The sequence below is a fragment of the Carcharodon carcharias genome, chromosome 4 (assembly GCF_017639515.1).
Source record: "Carcharodon carcharias isolate sCarCar2 chromosome 4, sCarCar2.pri, whole genome shotgun sequence".
Lineage (NCBI taxonomy): Eukaryota > Metazoa > Chordata > Chondrichthyes > Lamniformes > Lamnidae > Carcharodon > Carcharodon carcharias.
The window spans coordinates 188,706,755-188,730,370 of record NC_054470.1 but is presented as its reverse complement, the minus strand read 5'-3'; the positions used below and the strand labels follow the sequence as shown (position 1 = coordinate 188,730,370).

Genomic DNA, 23,616 nt, shown 5'->3' with positions numbered 1-23,616 from the left:
ATTCACCAAGGCTGCTCAGATAGCACCTTTCAAACCCACGACACCACCACCTATGAGGACAAGGGCAGCAGATAAATGGGAATGCCACCACCTGGAAGTTCCCCTCCAAGTTACTCACCATCCTGACTTGGAAATATATCGCTGTTCCTTCACTGTCACTGGGTCAAAATCCTGGAACTCCCTTCCTAACAGTACTGTGGGTGTAACTACACCAAATGGGCTACAGTGGTTCAAGATGGCAGCTCACCATCACCTTCTCAAAGGCAACTAGGGATGGGCAATAAATGCTGGCCCAGCCAGCAAAGCCCACATCCTGTGAATGAATTTTTAAAAAATGACTTGGATGAGGGAACAAAAAGCAATATTTCCAAGTTTGCTGATGACACAAAACTGGGCGGGTTTGTGAGTTGGATGCAAGTAGTCTTCAGGGTGATTTAGACAATGTGTGTGTGTGGGCAGACATATGGTAAATGCAGTATAAAGTAGATAAATGTGAAGTTATACGCTTTGGTGTGAGAAACAGAAAGGCAGAGTATTATTTAAATGGTGCTATTTTAGGAAATGTGGATGTACAAAGGGATCTGGGTGTCCTTGTACACCACTCAGTGAAAGTAAACAGGCAGGTGCAGCAAGCAATTAGGAAGGCAAATGGTATGTTGGCAAGATGATTTGAGTTCAGAAGTAGGGATGTCTTACTGTAGTTATACAGGGCCTTGGTAAGACCACAGCTGGAGTATTGCGTGCAGTTTTGGTCTCCCTACCTAAGAATGGATATACTTGCCATAGAGAGAGTGCAGCGAAGGTTCACTAGGCTGATACCAGGACTGGCAAGACTGTCGTATGAGGAGAGGTTGGTTCAAATGGGCCTGTATTCACTAGAGTTTGGAAGAATGAGAGGGGATCTGATTGAAACGTATAAAATTCTAACAGAGCTAAACAGACTAGATGCAGGGAGGATGTTTTCCCTGGTTGGGGAGTCTAGAACCAGGGGCCACAGTCTCAGGATATGGGTTAAGCCATTTAGGACTGAGATGAGGAAAATTTTCTTCACTTGGAGGATTGTCAACCTGTGGAATTCTCTACCACAGAAGGCTGTGGAGGCCAGGTCACTGAGTATATTCAAGAAAAAATTGATAATTTTTTGGATATTAGGGGCATCAAGGGGTATGGAGAGAAACTGTGAATGTGGCGTTGAGCTAGAGGATGAGCCATGATCATTTTGAATGGCGGAGCAGGCTCAAAGGGCCAAATGGCCTGCTCCTGCTCCTAGCTTCTTTGTTTCTATGTTTCTAAAATAATATGGTGGCATTGCAAGGCAGCTACTTAGGTAATGATACCCACAGTGTGACAGGAAGGGACAGAGTGCACAGACAATAAAAAACGGCAGCAATTAGGGGGAAAAAACTGGTAAAAAGGCAAAATTAATGGTTCTTTACTTAAATGCACGTAGTATTCAGAACAAAATAATGAATTAACAGCACAAATAGAGGTTAATGGATATGATCTTATAGCCATTATGGAGACATGGTTACAAGGAAATCAAAGCTGGGAACTAAGTATTCAGGGGTATGTGACTTTTCAAAAGGACAGGCAGGAAGGAAAGGATGGTGGGGCAGCTTTGTTAGTATGAAATTAAATAAGTACAATAGCAAGAAATGATCTTCAGTCGGAAGATGTGGAATGCTAATGGGCGGAGGTAAGAAATAACAAGGGGAAGAAGACACTGTTGGGAGTAGTCTATAAGCCCCCGAACAGTTGCTATAGGACAGAGAATAAATCAGGAGATAATGAGGGCATGTAAAAAAGGCAGTATATTAATCATGGGCGACTTTAACCTTCATGTAGATTGGGAAAATCAAATTGGCAGAGGTAGTCATGAGCAAGAATTCATAGAGTGTATTCAGGACAGTTTCCTAGAACAATAAGTTGTCGATCCAACCAGGGATCTGGCTATTTTGGAGCTGCTAATGTGTAATGAAGCAGGTTTAACAAATGATCTCAGAGTGAAAGATCCTCTAGGAAACAATGACCATAACATCGTGGAATTTAGCATTCAGTTTGAGAGTGAGAAACTTAGTTTGGAAACAACTGTGCTAAACTTAAATAAGGGTAATTACAAAGGAATGAGGATAGAGTTGGCTGAAGTGCCTGGGAAAGGAGTTTAGCAGAAAAGACAGTTGATGAACAATGGCAGACGTTTAAGAAAATAGTTCATGACTCGCAGCAAAGATTTATCCCAGCGAGGAAGAAAGAAAAAACATACAATGTGGTAAAGATTAGTGGTAAGCCAGGGGATTGGGAAAGTTTTAAAAACCAACAGAAGATGACCAAAAAATGTAATAAAGAGGGAGAAAATAAACTTCGAGGGTAAACTAGCAAGTTGTATAAAAACGGACTGTAAGAGCTGCTTTAAGTATATGAAAAGGAAGAGAAAGGCCAACGTCATTATAGGCCCCTTAGAGAATGAGGCTCGGCAAATAATAATGGGGAACCGCCAGGAAATGCTAGAGGAGTTGAATAAATATTTTGCTTCAGTCTTCACAATAGAAGAAACTAATAGCATACCAAAAAATAATAAGTAATCATGGGGCAAAGCGGGGGGAGGAAATAAATACAATAACTATCGCTAGAGAAAAAGTACTTGGGAAACTAATGGGGCTAAAGGTGGATCAGTCACCTGGACCTGACGGGTTGCATCCTAGGATATTAAAGGAAATAGCTGCAGAGATAGTGGATGCACTGGTAGTAATTTTTGAAGAATCCTTAGGTTCTGGAAAAGCCCCAGAGGATTAGAAAACTGTCATTGTAGCACCCTTATTCAAAAAGGGAGGGAGATAAAAAAAAAACAGGTAACTATAGGCCAGTTAACTTAACATCGGACATTGGGCAAATGTTAGAGTCCATTATAAAGGATGTAATCGGAGAACATTTAGAAATGCATAACCTAATCAAGCAGAGTCAGCATGGCTTCATGAAGGGGAATCATGCCTGACAAATTTATTCTAATTCTTTGAGGAGGTAACAAGCAGGATAGATAAAAGGGACCCAGTAGATGTAATATATTTGGATTTCCAAAAGGCGTTCGATAAGGCTACTTAATAAGATAAGAGCTCATGGTATTGGGGGTAGTATATTAGCATGGATCCAGGACTGGATAATTAATAGAAGACAAGAGAGTTGGGCTACGGAAGGCATTTTCGGGGTGGCAACCTGTAACTAGGGGAGTGCCACAGGGGTCAGTGCTGGGGCCACAATTATTTACAATGTATATTAATGACTTGGATGAGGGAACTTAATGTACTATTGCCAAGTTTGTGGATGACACAAAATTAGATGGGAAGGCAAGTGGTGAGGATGACACAAAGAGTCTACAGAGGGATATAGACAGGTTCAGTGAGTGGGCAAAAAAGTGGCAGATGGAATATAATGTGAGGTTATGCACTTTGGTCGGAAGAGTAGAGGAGCTGAATATTACTTAAGTGGAGAAAGACTGAAGAAAGCTGCAGCACGGGGATTTGGGGGTCGTCATGCATGAATCACAAAAAGCTAGCATACAAGTTCAACAGGTAATAGGGAAGGCAATAGCATGTTGGCCTTTATTTACTACACACAACCCTGATCACCTGGTCAGGAGCCAATTAAAATGCTGTCATCAGGCAGTTCCCTTTAGTCCAGGACTCCTTTCTGGCACCATCCTGTTCTTTTATGGCACACTCTAGTCCAGGATAGCAACATTGTAGATATTCCTCATCCTATTCCAGTCCTTCAAACTGCAGCAATGGTAGTTTTTAAAGCCACAGTCCAATTTTAAAGGCACAGTCCACGAGAAATAGAAATAAGTTCTTTACACATCCTTTACTATCAGGGCTCCTCCAGTTCCTTTTCCACGCTGTCTTTTCTAAACGTATACCCTGAAATGTTTATTTTGTAACATTGGTCACCTTGTTCTATTGCTTTGACTTTTCTCTTCGGATTCCTACATCTCCGTTCTCCTGAATCCTCCCCCAACCCTTTGTTAATTCAAAGTCCTGGGCCCTTGTTATATAGTTTATCTGAAAATGATGTGACTGCCAATGTCCTGGGACACCAGCAAGTACTAGCCTAACTTGGACAAACATTGCCGTTCCTTCACTGAAATTAAAACAAAATACTGCCGATACTGGAAATCTGAAATAGAAACAGAAAATGCTGGAAAAACTCAGCAAGTCTGGCAGCAGCTGTGGAGAGAGAAGCAGAGCTAACATTTTGAGTCCATACTCTTGTTTCTGTCTCTATAGATGCTGCCAGACCTGAGTTTTTCCAGCATTTTCTGTTCCTTCACTGTTGGGTAATTCTCCACTCACAGCATTATGGAAGATGAAAAGAACTGCACCAGTTCAGTAAAAGCAACTATAAATTTCTCAAGACTTTAGGAAATAATCCATAAACGTGGCCATTGCTGCATCGCACACAATGAAAAAAGAAATACAAAAGCAAAATACTGTGGATGCTGGAAATCTGAAATAAGATCTGAAAATGTGGGAAATACTCAGCAGGTCAGGCAGCATCTGTGCAGAGAAACAGAGTTAACGTTTCAGGCCGATAACCTTTCATCAGATTAAAGGCCGTTGACCTGAAATGAAGGTGATCCTTTTTACAATTTTGTGCGTATGTTTTCATCAAGATCCTAGTATACCTTGGTGATGTATGGTTGTGAGGTACAGTGCCTAGGTTAAGCTCTTACCAGATAAGCAATGCCTGACCTGGGAGAGATTGATGCCAATACCGAATGTCCAAAATGGAAACCAACTCCATTCAGTAGTGCTAACAACAGTCAATCTACATCAGTGCAAGAATATTACGGTCACTGTCATGAAAGTATAATAATTTCCATTTTTTTTTGGCTTATTGTAAAGCAGATTTATGGGGGTAAGTAATTGGGTCTGTGTGTGATTTAATTACATTTTGTAGCCCAGCAGACTGCAAGTTGAAGATATCAAAAAAATAAGGTGTAGAAGTGTCTTTAAAATGTTAAGTAAGTTGGGGTTTTAGCATGTAAGGTGTGAAGGGAATATGCACTTTTAGATAAATGAAGGGAGTTTAAATTTCAAAGAGGTTAATGAGAATATTGGCAACATGAAAGGATTTATATCATGAGAAAGGTAATGTTCCAAAGACATATGGAAACAATGGAATTTATATATTTAAAAAAGAGAGAAATATATATAAAGGAGAAAGAGACTATGTGTCAGGGGAAGGCATTATGAGATCTAACAGAAGTGTGTGAAGTAGCCTTAATAAAGCCTCTAGCATTTGTGCAAAAGCCTGCTGTCTACAGAAACCGAAGCTGGAGAAAGCCATTTTGAATTCCACTGTCCAGGGTATTGTGCTAATTTGCTGGATATGTTTAAAATCTAAAATCTATTTTTGGACCATTTCCTTAAAGGGGGTGTAACAAGGAATTGAGTTAATTAGGAATTTTAGAAGTTATTATAGTGGTAATTTGAAGTCCTACGTATGTGCTTGAAATATTTTCTTTTGTTAATAAATATTTTAATTTAGCTTTCTAAAATATCTCTAAAAGACTTGTTGGACTTATTCTGAATTCAGTGCACGTATCTCAAAATAAATACAAATTACAAAACCGTTGTGATAGCGTGATCAAGTTTCTCTGGCACATAGCATCTGCCGTGTCATAACAGTCATTAATTAGCACTTAGACAATCTTTTCCATACAACCTTATCCTTACACTAGAATAAGAAATAGGAACAGGCGTAGGCCATTTGGCCCCCCAAGCTTGCCCTGACATGCAATAAGATCATGGCTGATCTGCCCCAGGCCTCAATTCCTTTTTCGTGCCAGCTCTTCATAGACCTCAATTCCCCAATATTTCAAAAACCTGTCTGTCTCCTCTTTAAATACTTTCAGTGAACTAGCCTCCAGAACTCTCTGTTGTGGACATTCACTACCCTCTGAGAGAAGAAATTCCTTCGCATCTCAGTTTTAAATGAGTGTGTCTGAATTAAACTTTTCAAAACTCAGGACAAGCTGACAGCAGCAGTAATAATGTTTTAATATAGTTTGTATTTAAATTTAGTTATAAGTTGTACATCCTGGTAACTCCTGTCACTGAACCCACTGGAGTTAAACATTTCTCTGGTCTTCAGGATGGGAATCTCCACGAAATGATTGCATCAAGCTGCCTGTAACTAGCATTTTAAAACATAAAATGTGTTTACTTGTATTAGGAATTCCACATGTGGAAGAGCATAACTGCAAAAGACTGCAGTCCGTCTGCCCTGTTCCAAAAGGAGTGGTTATCCCAAATGAACTTGCTGGCTAGTGTTAGACTGCCCACAAGTCACTTTGCACTTCATGGTGAAATTACGTTTAGCCAACGTCACACCAAAACACATTGGCCAGAAACTTAGCTGTGGCGGGTGGGTGGGGCGGGCGCGGAGCCGATTGCTGCCCGCAATCGGCTGTGTGCCGCCAACTTACGTGGCTGGGGCAATTAAGGCCCACCCAGCATGACGCACGGCCGGTAGCGTTCAGCACTACCTGTGTGGGAGGGGGGAGGAGGGGGAGTTGGAGCTTGTGCTCTGTCGCCCATGCGCGTCAAAGAGCGTATAAATCTCCCTGAGGCATGGAGCTGCCTCATGGAGATTAAGTACATATTGAAATTTTTTAATAACAAAAGAGAAAAATTATTTACACATGTCCCCTCTTGACAGTGTCACATGAGTTGGAACATGTTTGTCAATTTAGCAGAATTTATTTATTGATTTTATTAAACCTTCAGGAAACCTCATCCCACCCGTGGATGAGGTTTCCTGAAAAAGTCGCTTGGGCTCTTTGCCTGCCCGCCAACCTTAAGGCTGGACGGGCAGCGCTGTTAATTATCTCAGTTACTTCCCTAATGACCTTAACAGGCACGCCCACCGAACAAAAGATCTAAATGATATGCAATGACGTCGGAGTGCATGCCCAATGTCATCGCACGTCATTTTGCGCGCCAGTGTGTCGGACCCACCCCTGTACGCTGATGGCAATATTCAGGATATTATTTAACAGAACTTGTATTTAGAAAGCATTTTAAAAAATGCTACATGGCACTTCATAAATGGCTTCAGAGTTTGGAATATTTAATTGGAGGCAATTCTGGCCAAGAAGTATTTGATGTCGAACAAGCAGCCTGTTAATTTAGTGACATTGGAGAGGTCGGTAGAGGTGACGATGAGGTAGAGCTGGGTATTGCCTGCATATATATAAAAACTAATGACTGTGACAATAAAAAAACTATCCATCCTCACCTTTCCCAATCCATCTAAAAACTAATGCCGTGTTTTTGACTGATGTTGCCACGGGACAGTTTGCAGATGAGAAAAAGGAAGGGTCAAGGATAGATCCTTGGGGTACATCGAAGGTAACGTGCAGGACCAGGAAGAGAAGCCATTATGGGTGATACTCTGGCTATAATTAAATGGATAAGAATGGAACCAGGCGAGTGCAATCCCAACACACCCAGCTTGGATAATAGTGGAGAGGGATTGGAAGAGGATGGTGTGGCTAATGTGCAGATGGATTGGGAAAGGCGAGGATGAATAGTTTTTTATTGTCACAGTCATATAGGATTGTACTGGGGTGGAAATTGAGTGGAGGGTTTCAGACATGGAGTTCCAGGAAAGATATGCACAGATTTGGGAGGTGGCAACAAGTTCAAAGACTTTGTAGATGGGAGGGCATTTTGCAAGGATGTTGTGGTCAAAGGTTGGTTTTTGGAGGAGAGAATAATGATGGCAGTTTTGAAAGAGAGTGAGACAATACCTGAAGAGAAGAACTGTAAACAATACCAGTTAATATGAGGACTGGGAAAGGAAGTCAGTAGTTTAGTGGTTTGGCAAGTCATGAAAAAAAGTACAAACACTATGATTTGATTCCACTAGATGGCACCAGTGTGAACAGTGGAATTGACTTCGCGAATTCAAACATTTTTGTAATTTGGCTTAAGAAAACCATACAAAGGAGTTTTCTAGTTTTGCTAAGCAGGTGGAAGAACTTTCTAAGGTAGCTCTAAGATCCTAGTGTAACTGAGTTATAATGGGCTTATTATGTTTTCCAAATACTTCATACACAGCTTTTATTTTTGTGCTTGTAATATTTCTCAGTATAAATTCTGTTCCCTGAGCTATTCCTGCATTGTTGTTAATTAGTGGCTCAGACTTCAGGGATAACTACTTTATATTTCATTTTGCTGGCTGTAATATTGTGCTTTAGGGCTCTGTGCTGCAGGCTGAGCCTGTTTATTTCACTTTTCAGCACTGTCGAGGGAATAACTATTCTCAAACATTGCTGAGCTTTTAAAAAAGAAAGCAGCAGCTGTTTTCCTCGCAACACCTAAAAGAACTTTCCAGACTTTTGAGAAATATTTTCAGCTCTCTAATTGTGTGTAGTTTTGTGTGTATATATTTTGCTTTTGAATTTTATTTTTAGTGGGAATTGGTGACAATCCCTAAACCAGAAAGTCATCACATATATTGACTAAATAGCAACTGAGTTAACACAGGCTGTGATGAAGAATGATAAATGGAAAGAATCAAGAACTGCTCAAGAAACGGGATATCTCATGAACACTACATGAGATATCTAGTTTTCATTACAAATTTGTGAAGGCCAACTTTCCCTGTTTTGTCCCCTTTCTCCTCTTTCTCCTCCCTTCACTGCCCTGTTTTCATTGATTAAGTTAAGTTTTGTCTTTCTAGCTTTTTTTTAGAAGTTAAGTTTTAACTGATTACATTTTTCCCATCTGTCCCTGTGATGGGTAGTTTAACTTAGTATCTACCAAAGCATATAAAATGTAATTTTAAAGGAGAATTCTAAGGGCATGCAGCAAATTTAGAGTTCTGGGCAACATATTTGCTCTCAAGCATTAGGGGGAAAAACATCATATTTCATAAGCCCGCAGACAGGGGTTGTGGTTGGGGAGGTGGGGGGATGGTGTGGGGAGAACAGAGGTCTGCAGAGGATCGGGGTTGGTTGTCAAGATGTAAAGTAGAAGCTGGATTTGTTCACCAAATTATTCAAGAATAATTTGGCTAGAAAATTGTGTCAAACAAAAAGTTAATACTCATTTTGCATTGGATAGAGTAATCAGTTGGGTGTGTTTATATAAAGAATGCAGAAAGTTAGCATGCAAGTACAGCAAGCAATTAGGAAGGCAAATGCATGTTGGCCTTTATTGCAAGGGGATTGGAAAATGAGAATAAAGAAGCCTTGATACAGTTGTTCAGAGTTTTGGCAAGGCCATATCTAGAATACTGTGTGCAGTTTTGGTCTCTACCTTTAAGAAGGATATACTTATTTTGGAGGCAGTGTAGTGAAGCTTCACTAGGTTGTTTGCAGGGATGATGGGGCTGTCCTAGGATGAGAGGCTGGAGTTTAGAAGAATGAGAGGTGCTCTCATTGAAACTTACAAAACTCTGAAGGGGCTTGATAGGGTGGACGCTGAGAGATTGTTTCTACTGGTTGGGTAATCTAAAACATGGGGGCATATTCTCAGGATAAGGGGCCAATCATTTAGGACAGAGATGAGGAGAAATTACTTCACTCAATGGGTTATGAATCCTTAGAATTCTCTACACTAGTGCATTGTGGATACTCCATCGTTGAATACATTTAAGGCTGGATAGACAGATTTTTGGGGTCTCGGGGAATTAGGGGAAATGGGAGTGGGTGGAAAGATCAGCCATGATCATATTGAATGGCAAAGCAGGCTTGATGGGCTGTGTGGTCTACTTCTGCTCCTAGTTCTTGTATTCTTTTTTGAGAGTCTTTTCCATGCCATGCACCATTCCAAGTGGAGACAATGGATAAGCAATTTTCAGTCATAGGAATACCTGGAAAAACTCAGCAGGTCTGGCAGTATTGGCGGTGAAGAGTACAGTTGATGTTTTCAGTCCTCATGACCCTTCAACAGGACGCATTTCCGCCGATGCTGCAGACCTGCTGAGTTTTTCCAGGTATTTCTGTTTCTGTTTTTGTTTTGGATTTACAGCATCTGCAGTTTTTTGTTTTTAACAATTTTCAGTCATCCCTGCTGATAGGGACCACTGAGCTGTTTGCCACAAAGTAAGAATGGCAGGATTTAACTTGCCATTTGGTTTTCCTAGTCTGTATAAACATGCTTTTATCTTCTTCTAGAAGTTTTAGATAAGATTAAAAGTTTGCTGTATGGGGAGTAGCAAGTATGAACCTGCACCTTATATGCTGCAGCACAGCACAGCATACCACAGCCACTACCCCAGTATGGAATAAATTAATCATTGCACTTTTTAAAGTTCTTCTCTGGTATAATGTACATAAATGTGTGTGGTACAAGCTAGTTCTTTTCCTTTTGGTGCCTAAAGCTCTCCATCTAATTGTTGCATTTTGCCTTTCATCAGGGCCTGGTAAAATGTGACCTATTTTGCTGACTTCTTTAAATGCTGTTCCATGATATCAATTTAAATTCAGTGACTTGTGGTCCTTAACTTCCTCAGCTTAATATCCCTTTCTATTAACTCAATAGAATGTAATCTATTTGGAGAAATGCTTGACATTTATTCTATTATTTCTCATATTCTGTAGCTTTCCTGACCAGTATTCTATTTTTTTATATTCCGCTCAGGACACAGTGCTAGCTTAATTTGTACTTTAGGAACAATTTTTTTTTGTGCCCTTTTCCCTGTGACCCTCCATTGTTGACTACATAGCTTATTTTTCTTGAGGTATAACTGAGGCTGTTCACTTCGGAACAGAGGAGATTACAGAATATTTAATTGAGGCATTGAAAATTATGAAGGAATGAGGCACGGTAGACAGAAAACAGAGTACTTCTAATGGGTGAGGGAATGTAAATATAAAATTATAACATTCAGACAATGATGGACAGGAATAGACCCTCTGACCTTTTCAGGCGATTGAAACTAGTTCAGGAGATCACTTTGCCCCTGCTAATTCTAAACAGTACCTATCTTTTGTACCATGTTCAACCCAGCCAGAAAGAGGACCGGCTCTCGTTTGAAGATATTCAGCGATTCAGTGTCCACCGCCAAGTCAGTAGCCTGTTCCAGAGGCCCTCTATTCTGTGGGAAAAGAATCACCTCCTGACATCAAACCCAGATCTAGTCGGAGATTAATCACACCGAGGCATCATTTCGTATGTAGAAACCCCATTTATCACATGTGCATAAGGAAGACAGCACAATGAGAGCTACTGTACAGTCTCGTAGCAGAATACACGCAGACTTGTTAAAAGCATTTTTACAGCCAAGCAGTAAGTTTTGCAACAAACCTATCTGCTTATTTGCATAAGTTAACTGACTTATTGGTCAGTAAACTTCCATTTCCAGTAAATTTCCATTTCCCTCACAACAGATGTTTGGTTACACAATTGATTATCACAACCCTGATTACATTCGGCCTGAGAAAGAACAAAATGGAATGTCTCAGGGCTCATCCTACAACGGTGGTCAGACAAGATGGGATTCTTCTCAAGGTTGTAGTATTTTTCTCTTAGGCTTAGGCATACAATTCAACTTCTCATTAACCCTTCCAGCCACTAAATGGGCTCCCTGCAGTTGCCTAGGCCACCACACCTGCCCCCCTTTTGTCCCAAAAGGACAATACACCACTCTTAGCCAAGTTCTATGTATCCTAGTCGCCGGGCTTCATTCTCAGTGGGTCCTGATTCCTGAAGAAAGGGAATAGTCCTGGCTTGTTACCAGGACTCTGGAGGTTTTGTAGTTGGCAGACAGAGTGGATGCAACAGAGGATGAGCTGGATAACAACGTACAGAACAACGAGTGGGGCAAGACCTATAACAAGGTATTTGAGGAGGGTTTTAAAAAGGCCCCCAAACCACCTGCCGATGTTATGGAGCCACCCTCACCAGTCAAAGGATGGGAAAATGAATACAAATCCAACATTTAGTTCGATTGCCTTGCGCGGCGATGGCCTGCATTCGTTGAACCGTGGAATTGGTAATTCATGCCCCCGCAAGGGCTGCGCAGGACAGGATCCAGATCAGAGACCACATTCAGATGGCTCAGTCAAGGTTCCTGCTCAAGCCCTTTCGTCCAACGCCAGCATCCGCTTGACGTGCGAGGCGTGGATCCACAAAGGTCGTCCTTCAACCTTCACGGCTCTATGGGTGGTGAGCAGGACTTGGAAAAGTCCTTCCCATCAAGGTTCCAAACAGTTCTTTCTGCTGAAGGTCTTAACCAGGACTAGTTCTCCTGGCTGGTCGTGATGGAAATCTTCAATGGTGGGCCTTTTCTGAGCTTTTTTGTCTTTCCACCGCCCCAGTAGACTGGGGGTGGTACGGGCAGGAAAGGTGATGGCTGCATTGTGAGGCCTTCAGCAGTTCCTTTATCACTTTAGCGATAAAATGAGGCCCATTATCACTTGATAAAATCTCTGGTATCCCAAACCTGGATATGTGTTCACGCAACAAGTTTTGCAACAATAATAGCATCATTTCGTCAGGTGGGATACACCTCCACCCATCGCGAGAACAAACATACTGTGACTAAAACATAATTAGATCCCATACATTTAGGCATTTGTATAAAGTCCATTTGTAGATGTACGAATGGGCCCCATGGCTGGGGTCCCGTACCAGCAGTCACTGTGGGCGTCTTGCCTGGCTTATGTCGTTGACAAAGCAGACATTGTGAAGCTATTTTAGCTGCCATGGTGAAAAACCCCGGCGCAAACTACATCTGCTGTGCCATTCTGTTCCTCCCTCCTTTGCCCCAATATTTTCAACTCTATATAATGTCCTGCTGGTTGTTGACATAGGTATGACAGGTATTACTAATACTATGCCTATTAGCATATTACTATTCACTATACATTCAACATTCATTCTATATATGCGTGTCAAACCTCTGAGCTGGCAACCGGTCAAGTCATGATTCTTGTGTCGTGAGAGATTCAATAAATGCTCATTAGTTACCCATAAAAGGATTACCCCTTCATTAATCTGTCTTAAATTTCTTTGGGCTTGTTCCAGTGCCCAAGATCCATAGGCGCTGCATACACCATTTCTGCTCGCTTAATCTGAAATATCTTTCCCTATTTCAATTAATTTATTGATAGTCCCTGCATGACTTTCGAGCACAGTAGTCAGGCTTTGGATTAACCGTGTCATTTCCTGGTCCGTATCTAACTGGGTACCCTGGATCCCCGTCCCCACCCTAGAGTCTCCTTAAGTTTAAAGCTCCGGGTACGGACCTTCTGGTCAACAGTTGCCAGGTTCTGAATTAATCAATGATGTCCCTTTATTGAATATCGTAGCGGCATCATTTATCAGGCTGCGCTTAATGCGGTTCCCTCCCAAGCCTGATCGCATCTCGCCATTGAACTGAACTGCTTTAGTCATCAATTGGCGCGTCAGAGCCGCATAGAGTGCTTGGGTATGGGTTGAGCACCACTGGGCGGGGCAATTCCGGATATGTTCAAGATTACGGGTACCAGCTCATGGTGTACATTATCATATAAAACTTCTGACTAACCAGCACCAAACCATTCGTCGGTCCTGGATGCATAGTCGAACAAGATGGGTCAGTTGGTGTGGTTTGAGGGGCTTCAATTATCTCTACTCAGACTGTGGAAGTAGATGTGGAAGGTGGCTGGGTAGTGGCGGACCTCCCATGTCCGATCTGATGCAAACCCTTACTACAATTTGAAAGCACTTGTTCTCCTACTGTTACATTTATCATTCCCTGTTGCGTGTCGCATTCGTCACTGTCCGTGCTGTATATTTAATTGAGGCATTGAAAATTATGAAGGAATGAGGCACGGTAGACAGAAAACAGAGTACTTCTAATGGGTGAGGGAATGTAAATATAAACTTACAACATTTAGACAATGATGGACAGGAATAGACCCTCTGACCTTTTCAGGCGATTGAAACTAGTTCAGGAGATCACTTTGCCCCTGCTAATTCTAAACAGTACCTATCTTTTGTATGATGCTCAACCCAGCCAGAAAGAGGACCTGCTCTCGCTTGAAGATATTCAACGATTCACTGTCCACTGCCAAGTCAGTAGCCTGTTCCAGAGGCCCTCTACCAAAGTTCCTCCTGTGGTGCGGGATGAGCAGTGATGATCCCCGACCTTGTTGCCAATACTGATACACCCACGACCAGGATTGTAGATCTGTGGAGACATTAACATCGGCTCCCGTTTTCTGGGTTACTGCTTGGTCAAGTGTCATATATCTTTAACTGTGTGTAATGCCTCCATTTACTTCCCGTTCTCATATCTACAAGTGTGCACGTATTACCTGTCATAATTATCTCATATGGTCCATGCCTGTTCGCTCCGCGCTCACTTTGACCATCACCTTATTCCCCACTTGGTCCATTTTTGCTCTTTGGATTTGCCTGTTTCACCTTAATCACTTGTCGGTCTCTGTCTTCTTTCCTTTAGTGGCCCTACATCTCCCACTCCTACTATGATTCCCTCGGGTAACTGCATTGCTCTCCTTGTCATTGTTTGAAATGGGGTGAACCTGGTGGTCCTGCTTGGAGTAGCCCTAAGGTGCATTAGAATATTGGGCTGTTCCCTGTCTCATGAATTGCTTTTGTGATTGATGTTTTTTTTAAGTTCAGTTCATCCTTTCCACCATCCCTGAGCTCTGTGGCTGGTAGGGAATGTGGAATTTCTGTTTAAATTTAAATTTATACATTTCTTTAATGACTCTTACTGTGAAATGAGTTCCCTGATCTGAATCCATCTGGACAAGCACCCCCCACTCCTTCCAGTCTACTGTCTCCTGCTGCTGTCCCACTTCGGACCTCAATTCCTTAAACTGCCAACACAACTCTACAGTGCACCTTCTTATCCTATCTTTCGATGTATCTTCACTTCCAGTGATGGTTCTCTCTGTGAGCTGCTTAGCTCTGTCTGTCATCATAGTGTTAATCCTGTGGTCTTACTTTATGTAGCTCGCAGGCACATTAATATAATCAGTAATACATTTATTTAGCCTTTTTCCAGCTTTCCCTTTACCTGTATCCATCTTGTGGTAAATTGTTGTTAAGTATTATTTCTCCTTACATTTCAATTCCTGAACTACAGATTCCACATAGTTTTACCTCTAAGTTTTTTTTCCTTCTGACCATGATCATCCTAAGATTTTCTTGAGTTCAGTTTCTCTATTGTCAACGAGGATCTCTGTCTTTATTTCTTTGCTTATCTCCCTCTGTGCGTTTCCAATGTCTCAGTTGATGGCCAGATTATCAAATTCACTTCCCTTAAAAAGTTTGTATATTGTGTCCTCTTTCCCTAACTCATTCTCCTACTTGCCTCATACCATTTTACACATGCAACACCTATCATCTTACCTTGTTCAGGTTGCCTGGAGAGACTTTAAAATAAATAAAATATTCTCATAACAGTTTTAAAAACAGAAATCAGATGTTTTGCTTCCTGATCTTCTTCTCAAACATTTTATTGTCTCAAAAGTAACCCACTAAATTGTTTCCGACCCGTTTCTTTTAGAATTATCCCAGATTCATTAACTTGGCCAAAAATTGGATTTCTGCCAATTTACTCTGTACTTTATATCTAAAGCTTGTCCCAAATTCAAATTACAGTGCTGTTGGGATGCAGATTTAGTTTAATATTTAATTAATCTCTTCAAAAGAAACCCCTTTTTATCCATTGGAACCATCTAAACTGTGTGTTTATGTCTTTTGGTTTTCCTAGAATCCTTCTGAATTGCAAGTATTTTTTTCCCTCAGAATTTTAGAATACTAACTCGTATGTATTAATCCCAATCAGCTTGGAAGCTGACGATGAGGGTTATTCCTTACTAGTCTGCAAGGGGGTGGTACAATGGTTGGTTCATCTCAAACAAAGGCAAGCCCTGTTTTATCTTTACACTACCTTCAAATTGCAATTTTGCCAGAAATCTCAACTCAAACCTTAAACTCAAAACTTTGGAATTTTTGAATAAACTTTTCCTATAGTCTAATATGGGGTTTTCGACTCTAAAGTGCTCAACCACACACACAAAAGACAATTTAGGGACGAAAACACATTAAAGCTCACATATAACTGTTTCCTTGCACACAAACAAACACATATATAAAGGTATGTATTTATATTCCTATAATATTGAACTTAATTCTAAACGAAGCTTCAAGTAGCAGTGGGGGGAATAAAGGGATCTTGAAGGCTCCACCTATAGGGACAATCAAACTGACGAAAGCTAACATTTCCCCTGCTACTGCCTGACAGTGCTTATTAACACCCCTAGGTGTCCCCACCTTTTCTCTCTTTCTCTCTCTCTAGCACAAGCAGCTCTTGTAACTTAGATCAATTCATTTTTTAAGTTACAGAAAATTCAGTAGTGGACCTTTCGGATCCCAATCATCCTTAAAACATATGCTAAGCAACGTTTCTATCCCGATTAAAAGTTCCATCTGGTGGGAAGCTCTCTCCCTTACATTGGGTCCACTTAACCCATTCAGAAATATGCTGGACACTTTCAGGTCCATAATGGACATACATATAAGCATTTGGGGTTCCCTTTGGAGGGGGAACCTGGGATTTCTTTGATGCCATATTACCCATTCTCTATCTAATAACTAAGAAAGGCCAGTCCTTGGCAGGTCCCTGACCCGCAATGTGCTTTCATCAGTTAGTCCACTCACACGCTCAAGAGGTCCCGGACCCCGAGCTACAACCACGCACACATACTCAGTACCAACTCCAGGGGCTACCAACCCCGAGTATATCCTAAACTCCAGAGGCTACTGACCCCGAGTATATCCTGGCCAGAGCGGTCCCGGACCACGACAACTAATCTCCTAAATACTTAAATAGATGACTTTTATCCTAAGGGTCAGCCACAGGCAGGTGAAGACAGATCGCGGGTCAACAAACCCCAGAAGCCCAAATCGGGCTGCCGCGGACTGAGGAGTCCTTGAACCATGAGGTCCTAACACTGGCACTCCATGGCCCAACCCTAGGGGTTAGTCATCTCGGTGGGACCTCCAAGAAACTGTTGGAGATTAATCACACCGAGGCATCATTTCATACGTAGAAACCCCACTTATTACTTGTGCACAAGGGAGACAGCACAATGTGAGCTACTGTACAGTCTCGTAGCAGAATACATGCAGACTTGTTAAAAGCATTTTTGCAGCCAGTCAGTAAGTTTTGCAATAAACCTATCCACTTATTTGCATAAGTTAACTGACCAATCCATGTTCCAGTAAATTTCCATTTCCCTCATAACAGACGTTTGGTTATGCAGTTGCTTATCACAACCCTGATTACATTCGGCCTGAGAAAGAACAAAATTCAATGTCTCAGGGCTCATCCTATAACTTTGGTCAGACAAGATGGGATTCTTCTCAAGGTTGTAGTATTTTTCTCTTAGGCCTAGGCATACAATTGAACTTCTCATTCACCCTTCCAGCACCAAATGGGCTCCCTGCAGTTGCCTAGACCACCACAATCTGTTCATTTATAACTTAAAATTGTGACCCCTGGTCCTCCTTAACAAACTATTGTGATGCAATAATTTTTATGAATCTTGAATGACTTATATGCCCTAAATCTAGCTTTTCCAAATTGTAGATTCCCAGCACTTTTAGCTTGATAACCAAAATGGGCATTAGTTTAATTTTTAAAAATTCTTTCATGGGATGTGGGCATCACTGGCTAGGCCAGCATTTATTGCCCATCCCTAATTGCCCTTGAGAAGATGGTAGTGAGCTGCTGCCTTGAACCGCTGCAGTACATATGGTGTAAGTACACCTACAGTGCTGTTAGGGAGGAAGCTCCAGGATTTTGACCCAGTGACAGTGAAGGAACGGTGATATATTTCCACGTCAGGATGGTGAGTGACTTGGAGGGGAACTTCAAGGTGATGGTGTTTCCATGCATCTGTTGCCCTTGTCCTTCTAGATGGTAGAGGTCGTGGATTTGGAAGGTGCTGCTTAAGGAGCCTTGGTGAGTTTCTGCAGTGCATCTTGTAGATGATACACATTTTTGCCACTGTTCATCGGTGGTGGGGGGAGTGAATATTTCTGGAAGGGGTGCCAATCAAGCAGGCTACTTTGTTCTGGATGGTGTCAAGAGTGTTGTTGGAGCTTCACTCATCCAGGCAAGTGGGGAGTATTCCATCACACCCCTGACTTATGTCTTGTAGATAGTGGACATGCTTCGGGGAGTCAGGAGGTGAGTTATTCTTCACAGGATTCCTAGCCTCTGATCTACTCTTGTAGCCACAGTATTTATATGGCTTGTCCAGTTCAGATTCTGGTTAATGGTAACCCCCAGGATGTTTATAGTGGGGGATGCTGCGATAGTAATGCTATTGAATGTGATGGGGCTCTCATTGGAGATGGTCATTGCCTGGCACTTGTGTGAAACATAGAAAATAGGAGCAGGAGTAGATCATGGCTGATCCTCTATCTCAGTGTCATACTCCGGTGCTCTCCACATCCCTTAAAGTCTTTAGTGTCTAGAAATCTATCTATTTCCTTCATAAATATATTAAGTGCCTTGGCCTCCACAGCCTTCAGTGGTAGAGAATTCCATAGGGTTACCACCCTCTGAGTGAAGAAATTTTTCCTCATCTCAATGCTGAATGGCCTACCTCACATCCTCAAACTGTGGCTCCTTGTTCTAGACATTGCCAGCCAGGGGAAACTTTATCCCTGCATCCAGCCAGTACAGCCCTGTCAGAATTTTATACATTTCATTTGAGATCCCTCTCATTCTTCGGGCCCAGTCAACTCAATCTCTCCTCATATGACAATCCTGCCATCCCAGGAATCAGTTGGTGAACCTTCGCTGCACTCCCTCTATGGCAAGTACATACTTTCTTAGGTAAGGAGACCAAAACTGCACACAGTACTCCAGGTGTGGTCTCACCAAGGTCCTGTACAGTTGCAGTAAGACATCCTTGCTCTTGTACTCTTGCAAAGAAGGCCAACATACCATTTGCCTTCCTGACTGCTTGCTGCACTTGCATGCTTGCTTTAAATTATTGGTGTACAAGGACACCCAGGGCCCTTTGTACATCAACATTTCCCAAGCTATCATATTTTAAATAATGCTCTGCAATTTTGCATTTCCTACTGAACTGGATAACTTCACACTTATCCACGTTATGCTGCATTTACCATGTTTTTGCCCACTCATTCAACTTGTCTAAATCGTCTTGAAGTCTCTACAAGTCCTCCTCACCAGTCTCATTCCCATCTAGTTTTCTGTTGTCAGCTAACTTGGAAATATTACATTTGATTCCCTCATCTAAATCATTGATATATATTGCGAATAGCTGGGGCCCAAGCACTGATCCCTGTGGTACCCCACTAGCCATTGCCAGCCACTCCGAAAAAAGATCCATTTATTCCTCATTCTCTGCTTCCTGTCTGTTAACCAATTCTCAATCCATGCCAATAGATTACCCCCAATCCCATGTGCTTTAATTTTGCACACTAAGCTCTTATGTAGGACTTTATCAAATGCTTTCTGAAAATCCAAATACACCATATCCACTGTTCTTACTTATCTATTCTACTCATTACGTCCTCAAAAAAACTCCAGCAGGTTTGTCAAGCATGATTTCCCTTTCATAAATCCATGGTGACTTTGTCTAATCCTGTTGATATTTCCTAAGTATCCTGTTATCACACCCTTTATAATGGACTCTAGCATTTTTCCTACTTCTGATGTTAGGCTAACCAGTCTGTAATTCAATGTTTTCTCCCTCCCTTTTTTAAATAGTGGGGTTACATTTGCCACTCTCCAATCTGCTGGGACTGTTCCAGAATTCAGAATTTTGAACGGTGGAGACGAAATCCCACCTTCACATTAAAGATACCCTCCATCGTGTTCTGAGGCACTACCACTGTACTAAGTGGGCTAGATTTCGAACAGATCTAGCAACTCAAGACTGGGCATCCATGAGGCGCTGGGGCCCACCAGCAGCAGCAGAATTGTACTTGAACACAATCTGTAACCTCTTGGCCTGGCATATCCCCCACTCTACTATTACCATTAACCCTGGTTCAATGAAGAGTGCAGGAGAGCATGCCAGGAGCAGAACCAGGCATACCTAAAAATGAGGTGTCAAACCTGGTGAAGCTATAACACAGGACTACTTGCGTGCCAAAGAGTATAAACAGCAAGTGATAGACTGGGCTAAGTGATCCCACAACCAATGGAGTTCTGCAGTCCTGCCACATCCAGTCGTGAATGGTGGTGGACAATTAAACGACTCACTGGAGGAGGAGGCTCCACAAATATCCCCATTCTCAATGATGGAGGAGCCCAGCACATCTGTGCAAAAGATAAGGCTGAAGCATTCACAACAATCTTCAGGCAGAAGTGCCGAGTGGATGATCCATCTCGGCTTCCACCTGAGGTCCCTAGCATCACAGATGTCAGTCTTCAGCCAATTCGATTCACCCCATGTGATGTCAAGAAATAGCTGAAGGCACTGGATACTGAAAGGCTATGGGCCCTGACAATATTCCGGCAATAGTACTGAAGACTTGTGCTCCGGAACTTGGCGCTCCCCTAGCCAAGCTGTTCCAGTACAGCTGCAACACTGGCATCTACCCGGCTATGTGGAAAATTGCCCAGGTATGTCCTGTATACAGAAAGAAAGCAGGACAAATCCAACCTGGCCAATCATCGCCCCATCAGTCTACTCTCAATCATCAGTAAAGTAATGGAAAGGGTCATCAACAGTGCTAACAAGTGGCACTTGCTTAGCAATAATCTGCTCACTGACACCCAGCTTGTGTTCCACCAGGGCCACTCAGTTCCTAAACTAATTACAGCTTGGTTCAAACATGGACAAAAGAGCTGAACTCCCAAGGTGAGGTGAAAGTGACTGCCCTTGACATCACAGAGCCCTAGCAAAACTAGAGTCAGTGGGAATTGGGGGAAAACTCTCTGCTGGTTGGAGTCATACCTAGCACAAAGGAAGTTGTTGGAGATCAATCATCTCAGTTCCAGGACATCACTGTAAGAGTTCCTCACGGCAGTGTCCTTGGCCCAACCATCTTCAGCTGCTGCATCAATAATCCTGCTTCCATCATAAGGTCAGAAGTGGGAATGTTGGCTGATGATTGCACAATATTCAGCACCATTCACAACTCTTCAGATACTGAAGCAGTCCATGTCCAAATGCAGCAAGACATGGACAATATCCAGGCTTGGACTGACAAGTGGTAAGTGACATTCCTGCCACAAAAGTGTCAGGCAATGACCATCTCCAATAGGATAGAATTCAACCATCACTCCTTGATGTTCAATGGCATTATCATCACTGAATCCCCCCACTATCAACATCCTGGGGGTTGCCATTGACCAGAAACTGAACTGGACCAGCCATTTAAGTACTGTGGCTACAAGAGCAGGTCAGAGGGTAGGAATCGTGCAATGAGTAACTCACCTCCTGACTCCCCAAAGTCTGTCCACCACTTACAAGGCACAACTCAGGAGTGTGATGGAATACTCCCTACTAGCCTGGATGAATGAAGCTCCAATAACACTCAAGAAGCTTGACATCATCCAGGGCAAAGCAGCCCACCTGATTGGCACCATATCCACAAACATTCACGCCCTTCACCACAGATCACAGCAGCAGCAGCAGTGTGTACCATCTACAAGATGCACTGCAGGAATTCACCAGGCTCCTCGGACAGCACCTTCCAAACCCACTACCACTACCATCTAGAAGGACAAGGGCAGCAGATACATGGGAACACCACCACCACCTGGAAGTTTCCCTCCAAGTCACTCACCATCCTGACTTGGAAGTATATCGCTGTACCTTCACTGTTGCTGGGTCAAAACCCTGGAGCTTTCTCCCTAACAGCACTGTGGGTGTACCTACACCACATGGACTGCAGTGGTTCAAGAAGGCAGCTCACCACTGCCTTCTCAAGGACAACTAGGGATGGGAAATAAATGCTGGTCCAGCCACCGAAGCCCACATCCTGTGAATGAATGGAAGAAAATAAACAAAGAGCAAGAGAAACCTGATTTTGCTTTATTCAGGGTGGTAAGCGGAAAATCTATTTTAATCATGTTGGTTGAGGAATAAATGTTAGCCAGTCAATATGAGAATCCATTGTGCTTCTTCGAATAGTGTCATACAATCTTTTGTGCTTTCCTTAACTGAGGATCCTATAATCCCTCTTAACAGCTCATCTGAAAGGCATTACTGTGTCAACTTAGGTTATGTGCTCAAACCTCTAGAGCAGGCGTTGAACCCATGACTTTCTTACTCAGAGGCGAGAGCTGAGCCAAGGCTGATACTTCAGGAAAGGAAACCTTAACCAGCTTTTTCCCTCCCAAACCTGGAATTGATCAGTAAAGTTTTAGATTGGGTAATTTAGGACAAAATCAGATTTGAATTTGGATATAAAAGCAGAAAAGCACCACTCCCCTTCACTCTGCACGTTCAACTCTTTGGTAATTTAATCTTTCCTTTCTTGCATCCTAATACTGGCCTACTCTTTTGTTCTTTTTCCACCCTCCCCATTTCACCTGCTTAAAACCTATTGCATTTCTAACTTTTCCCCATTCTGAAAGGTTAATGATCTGAAACATTAACTCTGTTTCTCTCTTCACAGTATTTTGCTTTTAAACTTGCATGCTCCTGTTCTGTTTAATGCAGCACTACATACAATGCAATTTTCCTCTAAGTTATTATGGAAGCTCTGTTTTCAATTTTACAAATTACAGTACAAAATTGATATTTTATTTCATTTTTCAGGGCACAAAGTTTTCTGGAATTGCAGTTGGATTCCCACAAGCTTCCCAACGTTCCTCTGTTAGACGATCATATGGAAGATCAAAACGTTTCAGTATTACCCGGTCCTTGGATGACTTAGAGGTAAGTTTAAAAATTCTATGGTCCGTAGAACTCTGTGGCCCATCGTAGATGTTAAATATTTTGACAATAGTCCAAATTTTAACTCCCAGATGTAAAACTGGGGGAGACCCAGAACTTCCCACTTGGGAATCTCAGACAATTTTGATTGCCGGGCCTCATTAACATCCCATCAGATAGAGGCCAAACTTGAGAAGTGGTTGGCTGGCAGACACGGATCAGGCAGGCTAGAGGCAAGTCATAGAGGGGAAGAAGGGGGAAGTTCCTATGGGATGGGAATGTGCAGAGATTAGCAGAGTTTTGCACCTGAGAAGGGAGGGAAGTCTGGGGTGGCAGAGGCTCAGAAAGAAAAGGTTTTTTTTTAATTGTTGTGGTTCTCTAGTTGTCTGACAGATTTTAATGGTCAAAACCAACACCAATTTCCAATTAGTGCATGTAAAATTGCTGTGAGGTGGTATTGAAACTGAAAAAGCCCTGTTCAGTTTTAGCTCCTGTTCTTCCTGGTTTTTGCTGGGCCCATTGGATTAACTCTTTCCTATCATGTATTATACTCACCAAAGCTGTCTCATTTAGACCGCAAATCCCTTCATTGAGGTTTTTAGCAAAATGTTGCTAGTGTTCCAATTTAAATGTTTAGAAACAAATCTTAAACAAAAAATCTGAATGAAGCAAACTGACAATATTTGCAAGCGAAGTAGCCTACTCCTAAAACTAAC

General features: G+C 42.1%; 1 protein-coding gene across 3 annotated transcripts in view; it reads left to right on the top strand.

Annotated features, from left to right (window-relative positions):
• The window catches only part of rgs12b (regulator of G protein signaling 12b), a 273,901-nt gene that overhangs the window by 42,354 nt on the left and 207,931 nt on the right, over nucleotides 1-23,616 (top strand). For all 3 annotated transcript variants that reach the window (XM_041185750.1, XM_041185752.1, XM_041185751.1), the window contains one exon: nucleotides 22,784-22,903. In XM_041185750.1, coding sequence (XP_041041684.1) covers nucleotides 22,784-22,903 — 120 coding nt within the window. The remainder of the gene's footprint in view (nucleotides 1-22,783; nucleotides 22,904-23,616) is intronic.